The sequence below is a fragment of the Dryas octopetala genome, chromosome 7, assembly GCF_963921425.1.
Source record: "Dryas octopetala chromosome 7, drDryOcto1.1, whole genome shotgun sequence".
NCBI classification, from domain to species: domain Eukaryota; kingdom Viridiplantae; phylum Streptophyta; class Magnoliopsida; order Rosales; family Rosaceae; genus Dryas; species Dryas octopetala.
The window spans coordinates 13665252-13683757 of NC_141372.1; the positions used below are offsets into that span (position 1 = coordinate 13665252).

Genomic DNA, 18506 nt, shown 5'->3' on the forward strand with positions numbered 1-18506 from the left:
GCCAGTTCCTATCAAGGGACCTCTTTGGTTCTTCTTCTATTGACCCAATTCAGAATTGACATTGTTAGCTACAAGAGGAGGTTAAGGCCTTTTCTTCAGGTACTGTCTATAGAATTGGGTTTCTTTGAAGTGGGTCCTTGTATTCTTGAAGGGTTATCCTTCTAGTTTTCAAGGTTTAATTTATTTTTATTTGGTGTTGTAGGTTGATTTGGTTTCGACCCTGAAGTTGTTATACTTGCAATTACTTTTTCTAAATTTTGTATTAGGGCAGTTATATATCTACTTGTGATCAGAACTGAAGGGAATTAAGAAGAGGGTTGATGAGAGACTGCATGTGTTTGATTAAATGATTTTACTTTTTTTAAACTGTACGTAATTCTACCTTTTATTTTCTAAGGAAAAATTGTTTAAATTAGGTTGAGTTTTGCTCGGTTTGATATAGATTTCAACCTGGACTCATCAGTGGGAGATCACAAGATTACTAGTAGACACAGATATATATATATATATATATATATAGCTTAATTTGTTTCTGATCAGTGGGATTAAGATTCAGAAATTAATTTGCTTAATTCCATCTTCAGTAATTTTTTCAATTCCTAGCTTGTATTACTTTTTGAACATGCTTGCTTATAAAGAAACTCATACATGAGGCATCATGTTTCTTCAACTTTGAGCATTTTTTGCACACTTCTCTTTGCTTGTTAGGGCCTTTCGTTGTCAAGTTCTGGAGCCTTGGATTTCTTGCAACCTCGCTCTAAATCTCAACTTAAAGCCGAGTTTGAAGCGCTAGCTTTTTAAGCAAGTCTTGGAGGCCATGGCCGATGCAAATCATCCAGTCCAATTTCGCAAGGCCCTACAATGTCTTGTTGAACCAAAAGAGGCCGAGCAAAGTTCCACACTTGGATGTTTGCTTCAACAACTAGAGAAAAGTGCGGCAAACTATATGAAGGTCAAAGCCGAGCTTCAGTTCCACACTTCTCAAATACAGCAGGCTGACAAAACTCCACTTCAGACTCATATAATTTTCATCATCATGGAGGTAAAGCGCCTTCAAGCATTGGCAGAATTAGAGAGACACATTAAAGCCACCATCATCGCAAGGGTAAAGCTCCTTCAAGAATTGGCAGAGTTGAAGAGACAAATTGAAGCCACGCAGGCCCAAATCATGGCGAGGCTTACCGACAAGCCTCCTGGTGCCTAGCCTCTCCGTTCCACACCCAACTCGAAAACCTCATTCGAGATCACGATGGGGTTACCTAGCCAAAGTGGTGCAATCTCAAACAACTTAGTTTTCCATACTTTGAATTCTCTTAATTTATGTAGGTCGATCTTTATAAGTTGTTTCTTATTAAGTGGTTTCGCTTGTTTGTTGAGAAATTATTATGTATAACGATACACTGTCGCGTGGTACGTATAATCAACATATGTGTTAAAATATGCATGGGTGGATGTTATTAAACATATATGAACATTGGATTAATTGGTTACATCACGTGACAGTATATCGGATACAACCAATAATTTTTCTTGTTTTTTGACCTAGCTTGTGACTATTTAATTTTTATGTAATTTGGCTTTCTTATGACTTGGTTACTCTCGTTTGCCTTTAGTAACGAAAATTTCATTTTGCAACTATATTTGTATTCGAATAAAACTATTTGAATTATCTTAACTAACCATATTGCTGATCATCTCTTCAATAGAAGTCGGACTCATTTATGTTGGTCTCGATCACATGGATGCATCTCACCCTTGTTAGAGATATGACAGTTAAGATGATACAAATAGCAATACTCTTTGTATTTATTAACTCCCAAGCTGTAGATCAAATAATAATTCTTAGATAATAGTACCTCAGAAGGTTGCGATGAGTCCAACGCAAACACTGAGCAATTAATGGAGCCAACTGCCAAGCTTGAGCTTGTACAATTGTACTGGGACAAGCATTTGATTTCTTGCATATATATATTGGTGGTTTTTACCTTAATTTTAAAAGCCAAGCCAAGCTTGCCAGTTCTACCAAGAAGATGTACATATTGATTAGTAGGTTGTGAATGAGAGAATGAACTGAACAAGTTTACAATAACAGACTTCCGACTCTGCTTAGAAACATACACTATTGAGTACGTCCCAGCTAGTTAACACTCAATCTAGCTCCTCATCAAGTAATTACTAACTATATGCTTCACCAACATATATTAATTACCAACATTCATGTAAACGCCTATAATTATTGTCCCAGTAATGCTACACTTACCATATTTTTATACCACAATTTCATACCATCTTACATGGCATTCATACATTGGACACTACAAATTAAAAAATAAAACCTAAAAAAGAAAAAGGAAATACCCTTCCAGTAAAGTAATGACACATCAGGTGGGATACAAATGTGGGAAAAAAAATGTGGGACAACTAGCATTATTGTTATTGTCCATGAAATAGTAGATTAAATTTCCAAGTAGTTATTTTGTATAACCGTTATACTACTACGTAGTGTAATCAATCCATGTGTTATAATATGGGTAGATGAGCGTTAATAATATTAGACTTTTAATATTTTTATCACAAGTAGTCCCTCAAGTTTTATAAAAACATCAATTTGGTCTCTCAAGTATAATTTTACTCAATGTTATCCTTCAACTTTGCCACCGAACATCAATTTGGTCCTTCCATCCACTTTTGTTTAATTTATGTTTAAAATACCATTTTTTCAAGGTCAAATATGTCTTAACACTCCCTAGATACACTTTCAAAATTCACCAAAAATAGTTCGGGATATGAAAAAATTCTCCAAAAATTCCTACGGACTCATCCTGGCTACTACTATTTTTATATGGGATCAAATTATCAAATTGACGTTTAGTAATTTCTAGAAAATTTGGAATTCCCAAACTAATTTCTAGAAAATTAAAATAACCTTTTGTTGTAATTTGACCCTATATAAAAATAGTACTAGTCAAGACAAGTCTCTAGGAAGTTTCGGGGAATTTTTTTGAGTCCCAAATTATTTTTGGCGAATTTTCAAAGTGTCTAGGAATATAAAGACATATATATTTGCCCTTGAAAAAAAATGGTAATTTAAACGGAAAATTAAACAAAATTGGACGGAGGGACCAAATTGATATTCGGTGGCAAAGATGATGGATGACAATGAGTGAAAATGTACTTTAACGACCAAATTAATGTTTGAGTGAAAGTTGATGAAGTATTTGTGATAAAAAGCCATAATATTATACCCTATAAATATTAATTAATTCGTCATCTAGGTGGATTGGTTACACCACATGGTGGTTGTACATAATAATTTTCCTGATTTTTAACCCATTATATCAAAGCCCCATCAATATATTATAATTAGATATAGTCCAAGCTTAATATATTACATGTGTACTACAACCATGTATCGATAAGCCTTTTTGTTTTTTGGGCCAAGATGTATTGATAAGCCTTAAAGATGAAAATACCTAATTTTTTCTCTTATATATTTTTTAATATGATATTAATTGTATGGAGTCATGTAAAATTACATATGGAATTATTTTAAGGGTTTTTTTAAGGACAAACAATGGAGCTAAAAATCAAGTAGCCCACGCGATAAAACACGTCTAAACCTAGGGGTTGGCATTTTTATAAAAAAAACTGACGAACCGAAAACTAGATGGAACTGGTCGCCCGATATTTTTATATTTGTGACTGTGTGGTGAAGTAACCAAATTAAACTGAATCAAATCGGTTCGGATGCAGTTTGTGACTTCCATTCCCTCGATTTGAACCAAACCGAACTAGTTTATGCCTTCAACAAAAAAATTATGCAAAGTTCGCCTCACCCATGCGTTAAACTTAGAACTAGATGTCTACCATCAACTACTATTTGCATTAGACCATTCATGGCTTGTTAAAATAACACACAACAAACATATTTAATATCTTTCCAACTTATATATATTTAATATATAAATATTACCAAACCCTATCTCTCAAATTCTCTCGCTCAGATTCTGTGAGCCCCAACAATTTTTTCGTATTTAATTTCGAGTTACTCAATTTATTTGGTGACTTTCTAGAATTTTTCTAGACTTATTTTCATTTTTCGTGATTTATTATTTGATTTTTAGGGCTATTTTGAATTTCTAGAATTATTATTTGAGGTATTCGAATTTTCCCAAAAATTCTGGATCAAAAATTAATTTTCAAGTCATAGAAAAGAGTACTCGTCGCTACGAGTCCATAGCATTTTTTGGAGTCCAGATGAAATTTTGGTGTATTTTTTAAGTTGGAATGAATTTTGAAATAAATAAAAATCCGGAATGTAGAAAAATCACGCAGATTGCTGACGTGGCGCAATTATGAGCGTCCATCATGGACGATCTGACGCCCCAGATTGTGCTAGTCGCATCCATGCGCTCACACCGGAGCAGTCCGTGTGAGAGGATATGCCTCCGCTTCCTTTTGAACGAAGCGCACGACGTCAAATCCATGTCGTCCGTGCAAAAACAGCTTCCAGTTTCCCGACGGTGCACACAACATCACATTTCCATCCATTGAAAATGGCATGCTGTTTTTTCTTTTAGCAATCCATGGGTTGCGCTTAACCCGGTTTCATCCTAGCCTTCAAATCGCGATTTTTGTCCTTTTTTTTTTTTTTTTAACAAAATCCTAGCCTGGCTGTCCAACCCTTTGTTGCCTCTAGAACTTCATCCAAGCCATTGATTTGGCCCAAAATGATCTTAACCCTCCATTTTCACCCCAAGCCTATAAATACCCCCCCCCCTTGAGCTGCATTTCTCTTCACTTGCTCATTTGGAGCTTTTCTCTCTCTTTCTCTCTCTCTCTCTCTCTCTCTCTCTCTCTCTCAAATTCTTAAGAGGGATCCTCTCTAATTTTTTAGAGGAATCCTAAGGGAAACACACTTTTTTTAGAGGAGTTTCCCTATAGTTGAAATTTTTTTATTTTGGTTAGGTTAATTAATTGCCATAAAATTGGTGATTAGTTTTTCCTAATAAAAAATAGGCTTTTCCTTGGGGAGACTTTGCCGATTTTGGGTATTGATCCTCAAAAGTCTCTTGGTAGGGTTCCTTTCACCCTAGGCTTGATTAATTAATTTTCGATTAGGGTTTGTTTACAAATTAGCCTTTAATTTTCTATTGAGAGGTTAAATAATTCTTGGTAGAGGTTTTTCTAATTAAGGAGGTCTTCAAGAAGTAATTTCTCCAACACTAAATTGTTACTTATTTGGAAGTTAATTTTGAATTTATTAATTTAGTTAAATATGATTAAACCAAAGTTTTTAACCATGTTTAACTAAGTTAATTAGTTGAAGAAATGATAATTAATTTAGTTGAGCATAATTAATTACTTCCTTATTTAAATTAAGGTGGGTGTACTCAATCCAGACATATAATGACCTTCAAAGACTTTTTTTAAGTAACATACTTTCATGGAGTTTTATTTAAAAAAATTCATAGACATTGATAGACTTTTATGGAATTTCAATGACTTTTATAATTTTTACTTCATCTACTTCACTATCTCCATGCATGTTGGATTGAGAGACAAATTATTCATGTGTAACAATGAAGAGCATAGACCTCATTATGCAAAAACCTCTTTTCTTCTTCCTATGCTTGTGGGCTTTTCTATAAGTGCAAACCGGCCAGTGTAATTTTGACATAAAAGAAATTATTAGTCGTTAATTCATAGATGTTTTATATATTTAGAACTTGAAAATGACCTTTTGTGGTTCATAAGGCCATGCATGCATTATTATAATTTTGCATGAGTACATAGTCATTTGAAGTGCTCTGATTATTTTTGTTTATTGATTAGTCTTTGGATTTGAGACTATAAGCAATTACATGTGGAAATTAAATGCAAAAAATAATAATTTATGGTAAAAGAATTGTAGAAATATTGCAAGCACTCTAGCAAATAATTTAGGAAAACTTTGATTTAGGCCCTTTAATTTAACAATTTACTAAATAAAGCCTTATGACTTTTAAAATTCTAATCAAAGTCCAACAATATTGTAACCATTTCATATTACATAATATTGGTCTCTTAGTTTCAATTTTTTCACAAATACCAAGTCCCGAGTCCTTGGCAGTCATTTTCGAGTGTTCGGCAGTGCATTTTTATTTCTTCTCAAGCCCTAATTTGTTGACTTTATATTAGGTTTTAACTCTGAGATTTTAGGCGGAGCCTCCACAAACCTCATTCTATACCCTAGGAAGGTATGAGGTGAACTCGTAACCTATACCCTTAAAAAATATACAAATAATGACATATTTCTTTGACAAGGCAATGGTCAAAGAGCTTTATTTAGAAAAAATAAGGACTTTATTTGAGAAAAAAAAAGTCATAAGGTTTTTTTTCTAAATAAGAAATGTTAGAAGGACTAAACTCTAATTTTTTCAATAATTTATTGGTAAGCATCATGTCATGTGGTTCAAGAAAATAAGCATGGGAATTCAAACCATGGTCAATATATTGTTGCGAGACATTGAGGAAATAAGAAAAGCCCTTTACTTGCATAAATCTCCTCGGAAGGTTTTGCTTTCCCCATTTGATGTACAATCCAAATCTGCTGAAAAACCCTTTTTTCAGATTCGATCACCATTAAAATCAAGCTCAAACCCAAGTTTTCTTAAGGAATATTTTTGGCATAAGTAGAGGAAATCATCTTCAATATGGAATTGGAATAAGCCCTTAAAGGCTCTCACTCATATTGGAAATCAGAAATTCAATTGTTATTTTTACCTCCATGTCCATTCGCTTGATGAATGGTTGTCTAGCCTGCGAGTTGTGTGCATTGGAAGAGGAAGGATGAAGTGCTAAAGACTCAGTATTCAAGGGTTGTAGAGGGCGTAGCTGAATTTGATGAGAGAGATCACTACAACAAAAACAGGATGTGACAATGCGCAAGAAATGTTGTCAAAGTCGTTTAACAACGTTCACATGCACGTTGCGTATCTTGAAGTTGTTAAAAGTTTTGCCCATCTAACAACGCCCTTTTGAAGTTGTCTAAAATGTTAATGAACATTACTAAATACTTTTCTACTGCGTTTAAAGAACGTTGTATCTTATAACTACGTTTTTTAAACGTTGTTGTTTTATTTTCCACAAGATTTTGTGCATGTTGTTTTTCTTATTGCATTTTACAACATGCTTTTATTGTTGTCATTGTTCTTTGCATAACATAAATATAAACGTTGTTGAATAAAAATTTACATTTTTTTAATAAAACAAATTAAAATTCATAAACTTGGTTCATTCAAGGTACAATTAATATTTCCTACATATCATTAGCATAATTTTCGGTCACCAATATCATTCATTAAATAGATCCAATATTTTTTATACAACCAGCCAATTCAGTACCTATCAAAAACAAAAACCAACTATCATGCACAAGTCGATCAACCATGTTCATCAACATACTAGACAAAATGTAGTCTCAATGTCTTCTTGAAAATCTAACACCTAAAATCTAACACAAGCTCCTACTGTGTCTAACTCTTTAAAAGTCTTTTTTCTTTTTCCAAAAAAGCAAAATTCCACCCTACAAACAAAAGTTTCTTCCTAAAAAAAGCTAAAGTTTCCTTATCCAAAAGAGCAAAAGTTCATTTCAGCCAAAGTTTCTTCCTCAGCAATTCCCTTTTATGAACCCGCCACTTCAATAAAAAATTAAAAAAATGCACAACCAAAGTTTCTTCCTTAGCAATCTAAAAATACTCATTTGCAAACTAAACACATGCACACATCAATGTCATCATTATAGACGTTAAAATGTAAAAATACGAAAATATCTAATATGATATTTTCTATCTAAACATGCCTCTTTATTTATCTGTTAGTTACTAATGAAATGCATGGTCAATTATAGAAAATATGTAGGTCTGATGTTTGGAAAGAGGCATGGTACCGTCGACTATCTTATAAGTAAAATCCTTAATTATTACGAAGTTAAAACCATTTCAAAATGTATTATTTTCAAAAGTTGAATTAAGTTCGATTAATAAAAATGATAATTTCAGTTTCACAACTTGTTTAATAAGTCAATTCCGACTAGAACGGTTAACCATGCATTTACTGCCCAACTCAGTAAACAGATTATCTTCAGCAGTCAAACATGCCATAATATCTATATTTATTACTAAATCGTATCCACAAAGAAATCCATAAACATGATGCACTTTAGGAAATTCGAGAAACATAATTAATGTAATTAAAAAATACGCTCAACAAATAATCTCAATTAGGCATACAGTATAAAACCAAGTCACGCCAATTAGACAATCTAGTCATATTCATAAGTAAGTTTCATTCACAAATATACATCATTATCAAAACACGCAAGTTAAAAGGGACAGTGGTTCACCCACCTCAACTCCAAGCAATTACCATCTTTGCTCGTATAACACCACCACGCTTCCGCTACGCTCCTCGGACGTCTTTTAGCCTTAAACTAACAAGATGCCCGACAACATTATAAAAATTATCAAGTTTAAATTAAAATTTAAGTCAAAGAAAATTTGGACAAAACCTCGACAAGGTTTAGATTTCTTACCGACAACCTTGATAAGTGTGCATAAATTTTAGCAAAGTTTCGGCTTCGAAACCAGTATGGCTTGTCACTAAGAGTGTGTAGGAAAAAGCGGATCTTGAATCGGATATACTGATAAAAAACTATGAGCAAAAAGGTGTTGGGTGTAGAGAGAAGTTTGGTGGGTACAAGGAGTAATTGAGAGAGAGACCCTCGATTGGGTTTGTGATGGAAACAAAACTGCTGGGGGGTATTTATAGTTATGGAAGGGGTCAAAAATGGAGGGCTATGATTTAATTAGGTGAAATATATGGCTGGGATCACCCCTTGGGCGCCAAGTCAATTTGAACGGCCTAGATTGCAACAAAAATCAGCCAAAACTGAAAATCTTATGGTCTAAATCAAACCGGGTCAGCGGCAACCCACGGGTCGAGGGGTAGGTCACATGTGAGGAGAAATGAGTAAACGAATCGGGTTGGAAAGGGATCCGGGCACAAACATAGGTGACCGATTCCAGCAAAAACTACACGTCGTTTGAAGGGACAACTTGGATTCGCTGTCGTTTGCGGGCAAATAGTCAAGATGAGCTTGCATGATCCTTCCTTGCCAGTGAAATTAAGCACCAGAGTGCACAGTGTCTTGATGCGCACCCACCGTTCAATCTTGTTTTCGGATGGCCAAGATTGTGAGCTCCGTAGAAGAGATGCGCGTGGATGCACTGGATCGCTACAGTGACGTGCGCCCCACCCACCATTGGATTAAATTTGACGTACGACTCAGATGCTTACACGTCAGCACGTTTTTTATTTTTTATTTTTGAAATTGATTTTCTTTTTCTAAAGTTTCACAAAAAATAGTTCGAAACTTAGAAAAATTCCCCAAAAATTCCTACGGACTCGTGGCAACGTGTACTGTTTTCCTACGGTCTCAAAACAAATTTTTGGTCTTAATAATTTTTATGAAAAATTCAACACCTCAAATAGAAGTTATGGAAATTCAAATCAATTAATAAAAACAATAATAAATCACCAAAAATTAAATAAGCTCTTAGAAAATTCTAGAGAAATCACTAAAATTTCGAAATAATTTTCCAAAGTTTCCAAATACATTTTTAAATATAGTTGAAAATTTTCGAGATCTCACAATATGCTTGTTGTTGACTATATTGGGTTACGTTCCGGGAATCATCTACGCCCTCTATGCCATCGTCTTCGTTGATCACAACGATAACTTTCACGAATACCGCCATCCCCTCTACTTCCCTGCTTAGCTTAATTGTTTACATTATTCGGTCATTTTCACTCTGACTCAAATTTTTAGCCTTTCTGTTTTGCTAAAGGGGATCTTTTGTTACATGTTTTGTATTTGTAATAAAAGTGAATGATTTTTGAGTGTCTGAAATATGAATATGTGAAATTGAGTATCTTTATGTGTATGTTAATTTTGCATATGCATGTATTCTGAGCATGACAACCATTGAATATTGATGTTAGAAATTTGATGAATGATATCTAACAGACTACAAATCAAAATTTCTTCTTGGTTATTAAGAAAGCGGTCTAAGTTAGGTCAACATGAACAAGTGCAAGCCAAATTGCTATCAAAACGTCTTTAGATAAATGGGTCTCAAATGCTTGCTGCTAAGAACAAGTGCAAGCCAAATTGCTATCAAGTCCACATGAAGATGAAGTAATTGAGAAAGACTTTGTTCACTTGTATTTGTCTTCAAGATGAAGTGTAACAGGGATGTACATATTGAAATTATTAGAAGTTGTTGAAACTAGTATATCAATGTCTATGAAAATTTTTTTAATAAAATTCCATGAAAGTCTATAAAATTCTGTTATAATTCTGAAAGTCTCTATGAAAGTCTACTTAAAGAAAGTCTTTAAAAGTTATTAAAACTCTGTATTGAGTACACCCCCCTTAAGTACGTTCGATCTACTGGAATTGGAGTCTTGTAGAAATTTCAGAATTCCCACAACACCCTCCCCTACTTTCTCGATGGCTTCCTTGATTTCCTTCAGAAGAAGAAAATCTTGAGCTTCCTTTGCTGCATTGGTGTTTCTCCTCTTCCTTTGAGAATTGATATGAACCATGACATTTGGATATATTGTCCCTGATAAAGTGTGGGTGACAGAAGCAATTCTTTTGAGTCTTAACTTCGAATCTAGTAAACCCCTACAAAATACACATCACGAAAGTCAAAGAATGAAATCCCTACTTACGAAGAACCAACACTACAAGAAAAAGGTATTTGGGCGACGAAACTTTGGGAGACGAACTCAAATTTGTCACCCAAAGAGGTTTTGGGCGACGAATTCAAATATTTGTCGCCTAAACCAATAAAGGTTTGGGCGAGGAATAATTTCATCGCCCAAACTGACTTTGGGCGACGAATATGATGTTCATCGCCTAAAGAACTTTTGGGCGACGAATACAGTGTTCGTCGCCTAAAATTACGCGCCAAAATACTCTAGGCCCACATTTTGGGAGACGAATCTACATATTCGTCGCCCAAAGTGACTTTGGGCGACGAACAACATATTCGTCGCCCAAAGTCCGTTTTGGCGACGAAATTATTCCTCGCCTAAAGAGACTTTGGGCGACGAATATATAGATTCCTCGCCTAAAGTCACTTTGGGCGACGAATTTATGAATTCCTCGCCCAAAGTCACTTTGGGAGACGAATCTATAGATTCCTCGCCCAAAGTCCGGTTCATTTTTTATGTGCATTTATATTTAGGTATAAGAATACGATACGATCGTGTTTTCAACGATCTGAACCGTTCATATTTTAGTTTCCTACTCAAAGATCATCCCTACAAAAATTTAACTCAATCGAAGATGTAGAAGTTAGGTAACGGTGGTCGAATTGATGAACGGTCGATTTGCAAATCCCTAATTACGAAGAATCAAAACCCTAATTTACAAAGAGCCAGAAACCTAAGCCCAATTAGCAAAATATCTTTTAATCACGAAGAATCACGAAGATCAAAGAATAAAAATTAACCCTAATTAACCAAACCCTAACCCTATTTAATCACGAAGAATCCAAGAATGAAACTTTAATTAATCAAAAAGAATTCAAAGAATGAAAACCCTATTGAACAAATCCAAGTCTAATTAAAAAAATATCAAACAAACTTACATATTCAGTAAGCTTCTTGACAAAGCTATCGTAAAAGCCATCAAAGTTGGAGGAACAAGGTTTGAAAAATTAGTAGGATATACCACCTTGATGTAATCTTCGATATCCCCCACATGATCACATTGGGCATTGTCTACGGAGCTCTTTCATAAAGTCTTTCTTCCGATTAGTTTTCTTTATGAAATATGCATCGATCTTATTTCATTATTCCAATATATTCATACAAAAAATTGCAACGTAAATATTCTCGAAAACTCAGGAATCTCCTCCGTATCTAACGACACGGTGATTCCATTGACACCATATCAAAGTTACATTATCCTCAATCGACTCCAGAATTTCCTCCTCTGTTGACGTCATGTACTCCATCGCTATGAGCTCTAAACCATGAATTGGTTAGTCATCCAGTAACAAGTAACTATAGTAGATAGTGGTATAAAATTGTGGTATCAAAATGTGATAATTAAGTGTAGCATTACTGCTCAAATGACATATGGCAATTAAAAAAGGGAAAAAGTAATTGGAGAAGGTGGATGAAAAAAGTAGATAGCATTCTCCAATTTTAGATATCATAATGGAAAATCGGATGATATGTAAAATGGTTAGGCATCGATTTTTCAAAAAAAAAAAAAAATACAAACGATATTAAAACATTTACCACATCGGTTGCTTTTACAACCGATAATTATGTAGTGATATTTATCAATGATTTTGTAGTAAATCTCCTGCTCTCTCCAATATATTTATGTTCTATCTCTCAATGGGGCAAGACTTAGGGCAAGTTGGTAATTGTGAGAGCAGAGACCTTGGCTTATATATGTGTTATATGATAAGTTCCTACGTACCCATCAAGGATTCCTATCATATTCTATATACACCTCATTATTGACTAACCCTGATTTCATATCTGATTTTGACTTTATTAAGGTCCATATAATTAGGCCCAAATCTATAATATTAATCACAATATTATAGTTTTCAAATATATCACTGATATTATCTTTTACTTTATTTGCAAGCTAGGTGTCACATATAATATTGTGTAATCTCAATAATTATGTGACATGTCCAATTAGGTTCTTACATAATAGGCATATCCTGGAAAAAAAAAAAAAGATTAATAGACATATAATATATGAACTTCTACTTGCTTTGTCGTCCTTTAGGACCTGAGATGAAATTCAGCTTTCCTTTGCTCTTCTTTTCTCTTGGACATCTTTTGACAAAGTGTTGCCTCTCAATGAATTTTAGTGTGTGTATATAAGACTGGTAAGTACGCTAATGTGCTCTTACCATCTATTCACTTGATTTAATTATAATACATATACAACTTTAAAAATGTTTAAGATTTAAAATTTTAGTACAAATATTATAATTAGAGTGAATTAATAACACCGTATCTCAATATGTGACGTATATTTATTACAGTCATATATATATAAGTTGTTATAACCGTTGTCAATAGTATGTAACAAATCTTTTTAATGACCACAGGATTCATTACAAAATTCAAACAACTTGTCTAAATATATGGAATCTCACTTTGAATTTTTTTTTTTGTCGGAATATCACTTTGTATAAATCATTAAAGCTTGTCATTTTGTAATATTATGTGAGACCCACTGCATACTTAGTGTTTCAATTTAATGTACACACAGTAGCTTGAAGTTGAATTCATTTCTGTCCCAAATTTTGCTTATAAAACAAACCTAGCTTGCTAGTTGCGTGCATCTTCATTTACAGATCGATTGCCACATCTTCACTTGCTCAAGGTCCTGCAATTCTTTTCTTCTTCCACATCATCTCTCTTAGTCTCTCTCTACCTGCAAGAGTACTCAACAATATTCAAAACTTTGAGCAAGGTACATATTCTAAGACCTATCAGAATTAATATTTATCGATCGTTTTTCATTTGACATATATATCGAACAATTGTTAAGACTTTTATCATAATAACCAGAGGAGAAGATCTCAGAGCTAGTGTTTCAATATGAAAGATGGAGGATAAAGATCAAGTGAAAGTTGGGCAGCATTAATAAATAAAGAAGTATATTCAATAAATGGAAGATTCACAATTTGGTGGCATTTCATATATTGCTTTCTATGTGGCCTTTCTGGCGGCCAATGGATCCCTTGTTCCTCTACATTCCTATCGTCAACCTGTTAGACTTTGTATTGGGCTGTTATAGTGTTGCACGACATATCCTTTATTTGTGGGTTAAGTGGAACTAAAGTCAGTCAAACATAATTGACTGAATACGTACCCTATAAAGATGGACATTACTGTTGTAGTGTGGATAAGTTTTGACTGAGTATTTGACTGGCTGCCACTATCCATATATAAATTTGGGTCCCTGTACTTGAGAAAATCATGCTTAATATTCAGTTCTTGTTACCTATTGACAAGTTTTAAGCTCTAAGTATACTAAAAGTACAGAAGATTCAATCTTTTGATTTGCAATTGTCGAAATGGCTTCATCAGGTAGAATTTAATTGTTGTTCTTGCTCTTATTATTTTGATTGATTAATTGATATGAGTGATTCATTTTCAAGTGGATTAACTGATTATGCAAGCTACTGCTTACATGTGGTATCAGAGCCAGACCACTATGATTTGAATCCTCTTTGTATACAGATTCTTTTAATCAGTATGAGTTTTTAGCTAAAACGACACATATACTTGTGTCATGTTGATGTCGTTTTTACTTCTAAAAATCAATGATTCAAATAAAAGGAATTACTTGAAAAATAGAACATGGGTTGTTTTTAGTTTCACGAACATGGGTTTTTTCCCAAATCCATCAAACCTCAAAACTCATTCAAATCAAATGATTTTTTTGATCTGGCTTGTTTTGTTATTCCTTTGATGTTTGCCGAATATTGATGTGGGTTTTTCTGCGCCTTCTCCACTGATCGAAAGTATGAATCAATTCAGTTTGTATTTGATGAGTTGTTATTTTCATTGAATAGTTTATAGCCTTTATTCCATTGTGCTTAGTTCCCTTCTCTTTTGTTGTGATATAAAAATTTGTCTTGATTCTACGAATTGAGTTGATTCTGGGCCATATATCCGATTGCAAGTTTGATTCTATTTGAAGATTGTTTGACTACCAGTTACTTGCATAAATAATTGAAACAATTGATTTATGTGGGATTGTTTTCCTATATTGCATGTTTGACTATTGCACTTCACATTAAACAATATTGTTTCATCCGCATGTGCAAATTGGTTAAACCTTTTAATTACAGGAAACATGAATTCATTTAAGTTTTGGATGAGGATTCAAGGAGAATTGTTAAATTTCTTGCCAAAGTGGGTAATTTAGCAATTTTCTTAAAAGCCAGAACATTGTGATCCTAAGTTTTGAACAGCATGTTAATTTCCCAAAGGAAATTGTTAATTGTCTTGTTTGATCTAGGATTAGTATATTGCGGCTGGGAGTATGTTATGTCTTTGATGATTCCTTCTTGCTCAAAGGTGTGAGAATTGTCTTATGATATAATATTCTTTTGGTTGGTGATATAATTTATATACACATTGGTGTAATTATGTTTTATTAGCTTGTTATATTTATTGCACAAAGGTGAAATACAACAATACATAAGTTTTAGATTCAAGAACAATAATATTCAGTCAGAATTTGTTCTTGTCTTTTTATGATTAAGTTAATATTACTAATGAGTTTTTATTTATCTCATCAGTTGTTAGCTCCTCGTCAATTAATTTTTCCTCAATTGAGACTCTCACTTGTAATAATTACAAGAATGGAAACAAGACTTGGAGATTGTTCTAGGGCTCATGGATCTCGACTTGGCTTTAAGAGATGATCAGCCTGCAGCTCTAACTGACCAGTGCACTGCTGCCCAGAGAAAGTACCATGAAAAATGGGAGAAGGCTAATAGAATGGCCTTAATAATCATGAAAAGGTCAATGTCAGACACCATTAGAGGAGGTATACCGACTAATGACAATGCCAAGGCTTTTCTTGTTGCTGTTGGAGACAAGTTTAAAGAGTCTGAGAAAGCAAAGGCAGGTGCACTGATGCATTCATTGTCTACAATGAAGTATGATGGTGAGGGTAGTGTAAGGGAATATATTCTACAGCTTGTTGACATTTCCAATAAGCTGCAGAATCTGGAAGTACAAATTTCCGATCCCTTTTCGGTGTATACTGTTTTGAACTCACTACCACCTAAGTTTGATCAGTTAAAGGTGTCATATAATACTCAAAAGGACAAATGGGATGTGAATGAAGTGATTGCATAGTGTGCACAAGAGGAAGATCGTCTCAATAAAGGAAAAGCTGAAATGGTCAATCTTGTTATTTCTCCACAAGGCAAAAAGAAAGGCAACTCTACTTCTGGTACAAAGCCTACTGGTATGCCTGGTAAAAATATTCATTCTCCTGCTAAAGGATCTCACAATCTTAAAGCTATCAAAACTGAAATTGTTAAACCTGGAGCTGTTAAGTGTTACTTCTGCAAAAAGTTGGGTCATGTCAAGAAAGATTGTGAAAAATTCAAGAAATGACTTTTAAAGAAAGGTACTAAATTTGTTTTTGTTTGTTAAATTTAATTGAAGTTCCCACAAATTCTTGGTGGTACGTTTGACTCTGGCTGTTCTGTGCATATAACTAATTCTTTGCAGGGCTTCAATAACCAGAGAACAGCAAGAAGTGATGACCATCAAGTGTTTGTGGGAAACGAAACTAGAGTGCATATTGAAATCAATAAGATCAGTCAAGCTTGGATTATGTTCTGGTTTTGTTTTAGATCTTGAAAATGTCCTTTATGTACCTTCTATAAGAAGGAATTTAATTTCTGTTTCAAATTTAGTCAAGTCTAGATTTTCTTTCATTGTAGACAATGTCAGTGTAAGAATGTTTCAGAGAAATAAATTTGATGTACCGCTGGGTACTGCTTTTCTAAATCATGGTTTATGGCAATTTCGGTGTTCATACATTAATGACTGCTTGAATGTTGAATGTTCTGGTACAAAGAGAATGCTCATCAATGAAAATTCTTCTATGCTTTAGCATAAAAGATTAGGGCATATTTCCAGAGAAAGACTAGAACATTTAATAAAAGAAAATATTCTGCACAAACTTGATTTTTCGGATTTCAAAACTTGTGTTGATTGCATAAGGGAAAACTAACCAATTCTAGAAAGTTAAGTTCCACTCGAAGTCAACATTTGCTAGAAATCATCCATACCGATGTTTGTGGTCCATTTCCTCACAAAACTATCTGTGGAAATAATTACTTTGTCACTTTTATTGATGATTTTTCACGTTATGCTTATCTATTTTTTATTTCTGATAAATCTTTAGTTCTTGACTGTTTTAAGATATTTAAACTAGAAGTTGAAAAACAGTTAGATAAGCAAATTAAAGTTGTGAGATCGGATAGGGGAGGTGAATATTTTGGCAGGTATACAGAGGCTGGACAGCAGAAGGGGCCATTTGCCTTATTCCTGCAAAATAATGGAATAATTGCTCAATATACAACACCTGGGACTCCTCAACAAAATGGTGTGGCTGAAAGGCGTAACAGGACTCCTAAAGACATGGTAAAGAGTATGATAAGTAAAACTTCACTACCACATTTTCTTTGGGGAGAAGCTATTTTAACTGCCAACTATATATTGAATAGAGTTCCTAGTAAATCAGTATTAAAAACACCTTTCGAGCTATGGGTTGGTAAGAAGCCTAGTTTAATGCACTTACACGTATGGGACTGTAAGGCAGAATCACAGGTTTATAACCCACATGAAAAGAAACTAGATCCCAGAACTGTTAGCTGCATTTTTGTTGGTTATCCACCCAAGAGTAAAGGCTTTCGGTTTTATAGTCCTCACCTACATACTAGAATCATTGAAACTCACAATGCACGTTTTCTTGAGGATGATGTTGCAGGTGATGCAAGTGTCACAAATAATTTCAGTTTTGAAGAGGAATAAATTGTTTCAGCACCTGCCACTAATTCCATGGTTTGTGAGCTACCATTAAGTGCAGCTGCAGTAGTAGAAGATCAAGTTGTTGTCCAGAATCAGCCTGATGCACCAGAAGGATTAGTTCCTACTCCACCCACAACAGAACAGCCGACTATAGAAGTTCCTAGAAGGCAGTCACAAAGACAAAGAAAACATGCCATTCCCGCTGATTATGTTGTATATTTGCAAGAGACAGAGTATGCCGAGGAAGATGAAGACCCAATTACTTACAAGGATGCAATTCAGAGCTCTCAAGCTCAAATATGGCAGCAAGCTATGATTGAAGAATTAAAGTCAATGGAAACCAACAAAGTTTGGTCTTTGGTGGATCCGGGTAAACAAGTGAGGAGCATTGGTTGCAAATGGGTCTATAAAACGAAAAGAGACTCACATGGAAATATTGAAAGATACAAGGCTTGACTAATTGCAAAAGGATTCACCCAAAGGCAAGGCATTGACTACACTAAAACCTTTTCTCTTGTTTCTTCCAAAGACTCATTGAGAATCATACTAGCTATTATGGCATATTTTGACTTGGAGTTGCATCAAATGGACGTCAAAACCGCCTTCCTAAACGATGACTTGTAAGAAGACGTTTATATGATGCAACCGCCTGGTTTTGTTGAAAGGGGGAAAGAGAGTTCAGTTTGCAAGCTCAACAAGTCTATTTACGGACTTAAACAAGCTTCTCGTCAGTGGTATCTCAAATTTGATGAAATAGTCACTGCTTTCGGTTTTGTAGAGAATAAATTTGATGAGTGCATTTATTTAAAGGTTAGTGGTTCAAGATTTATTTTTCTTGTCTTGTATGT

At 34.2% G+C, this 18506-nt stretch overlaps 1 protein-coding gene across 1 annotated transcript; it reads left to right on the forward strand.

The window, feature by feature from the left end:
* Positions 1-15501: 15501 nt before the first annotated feature.
* Positions 15502-15969, forward strand: LOC147279886 (uncharacterized). The gene has a single exon (XM_086252089.1). The coding sequence runs from the start codon at positions 15502-15504 to the stop codon at positions 15967-15969; it is 468 nt and encodes a 155-aa protein (XP_086108215.1).
* The last annotated feature ends 2537 nt before the right edge of the window (positions 15970-18506 follow it).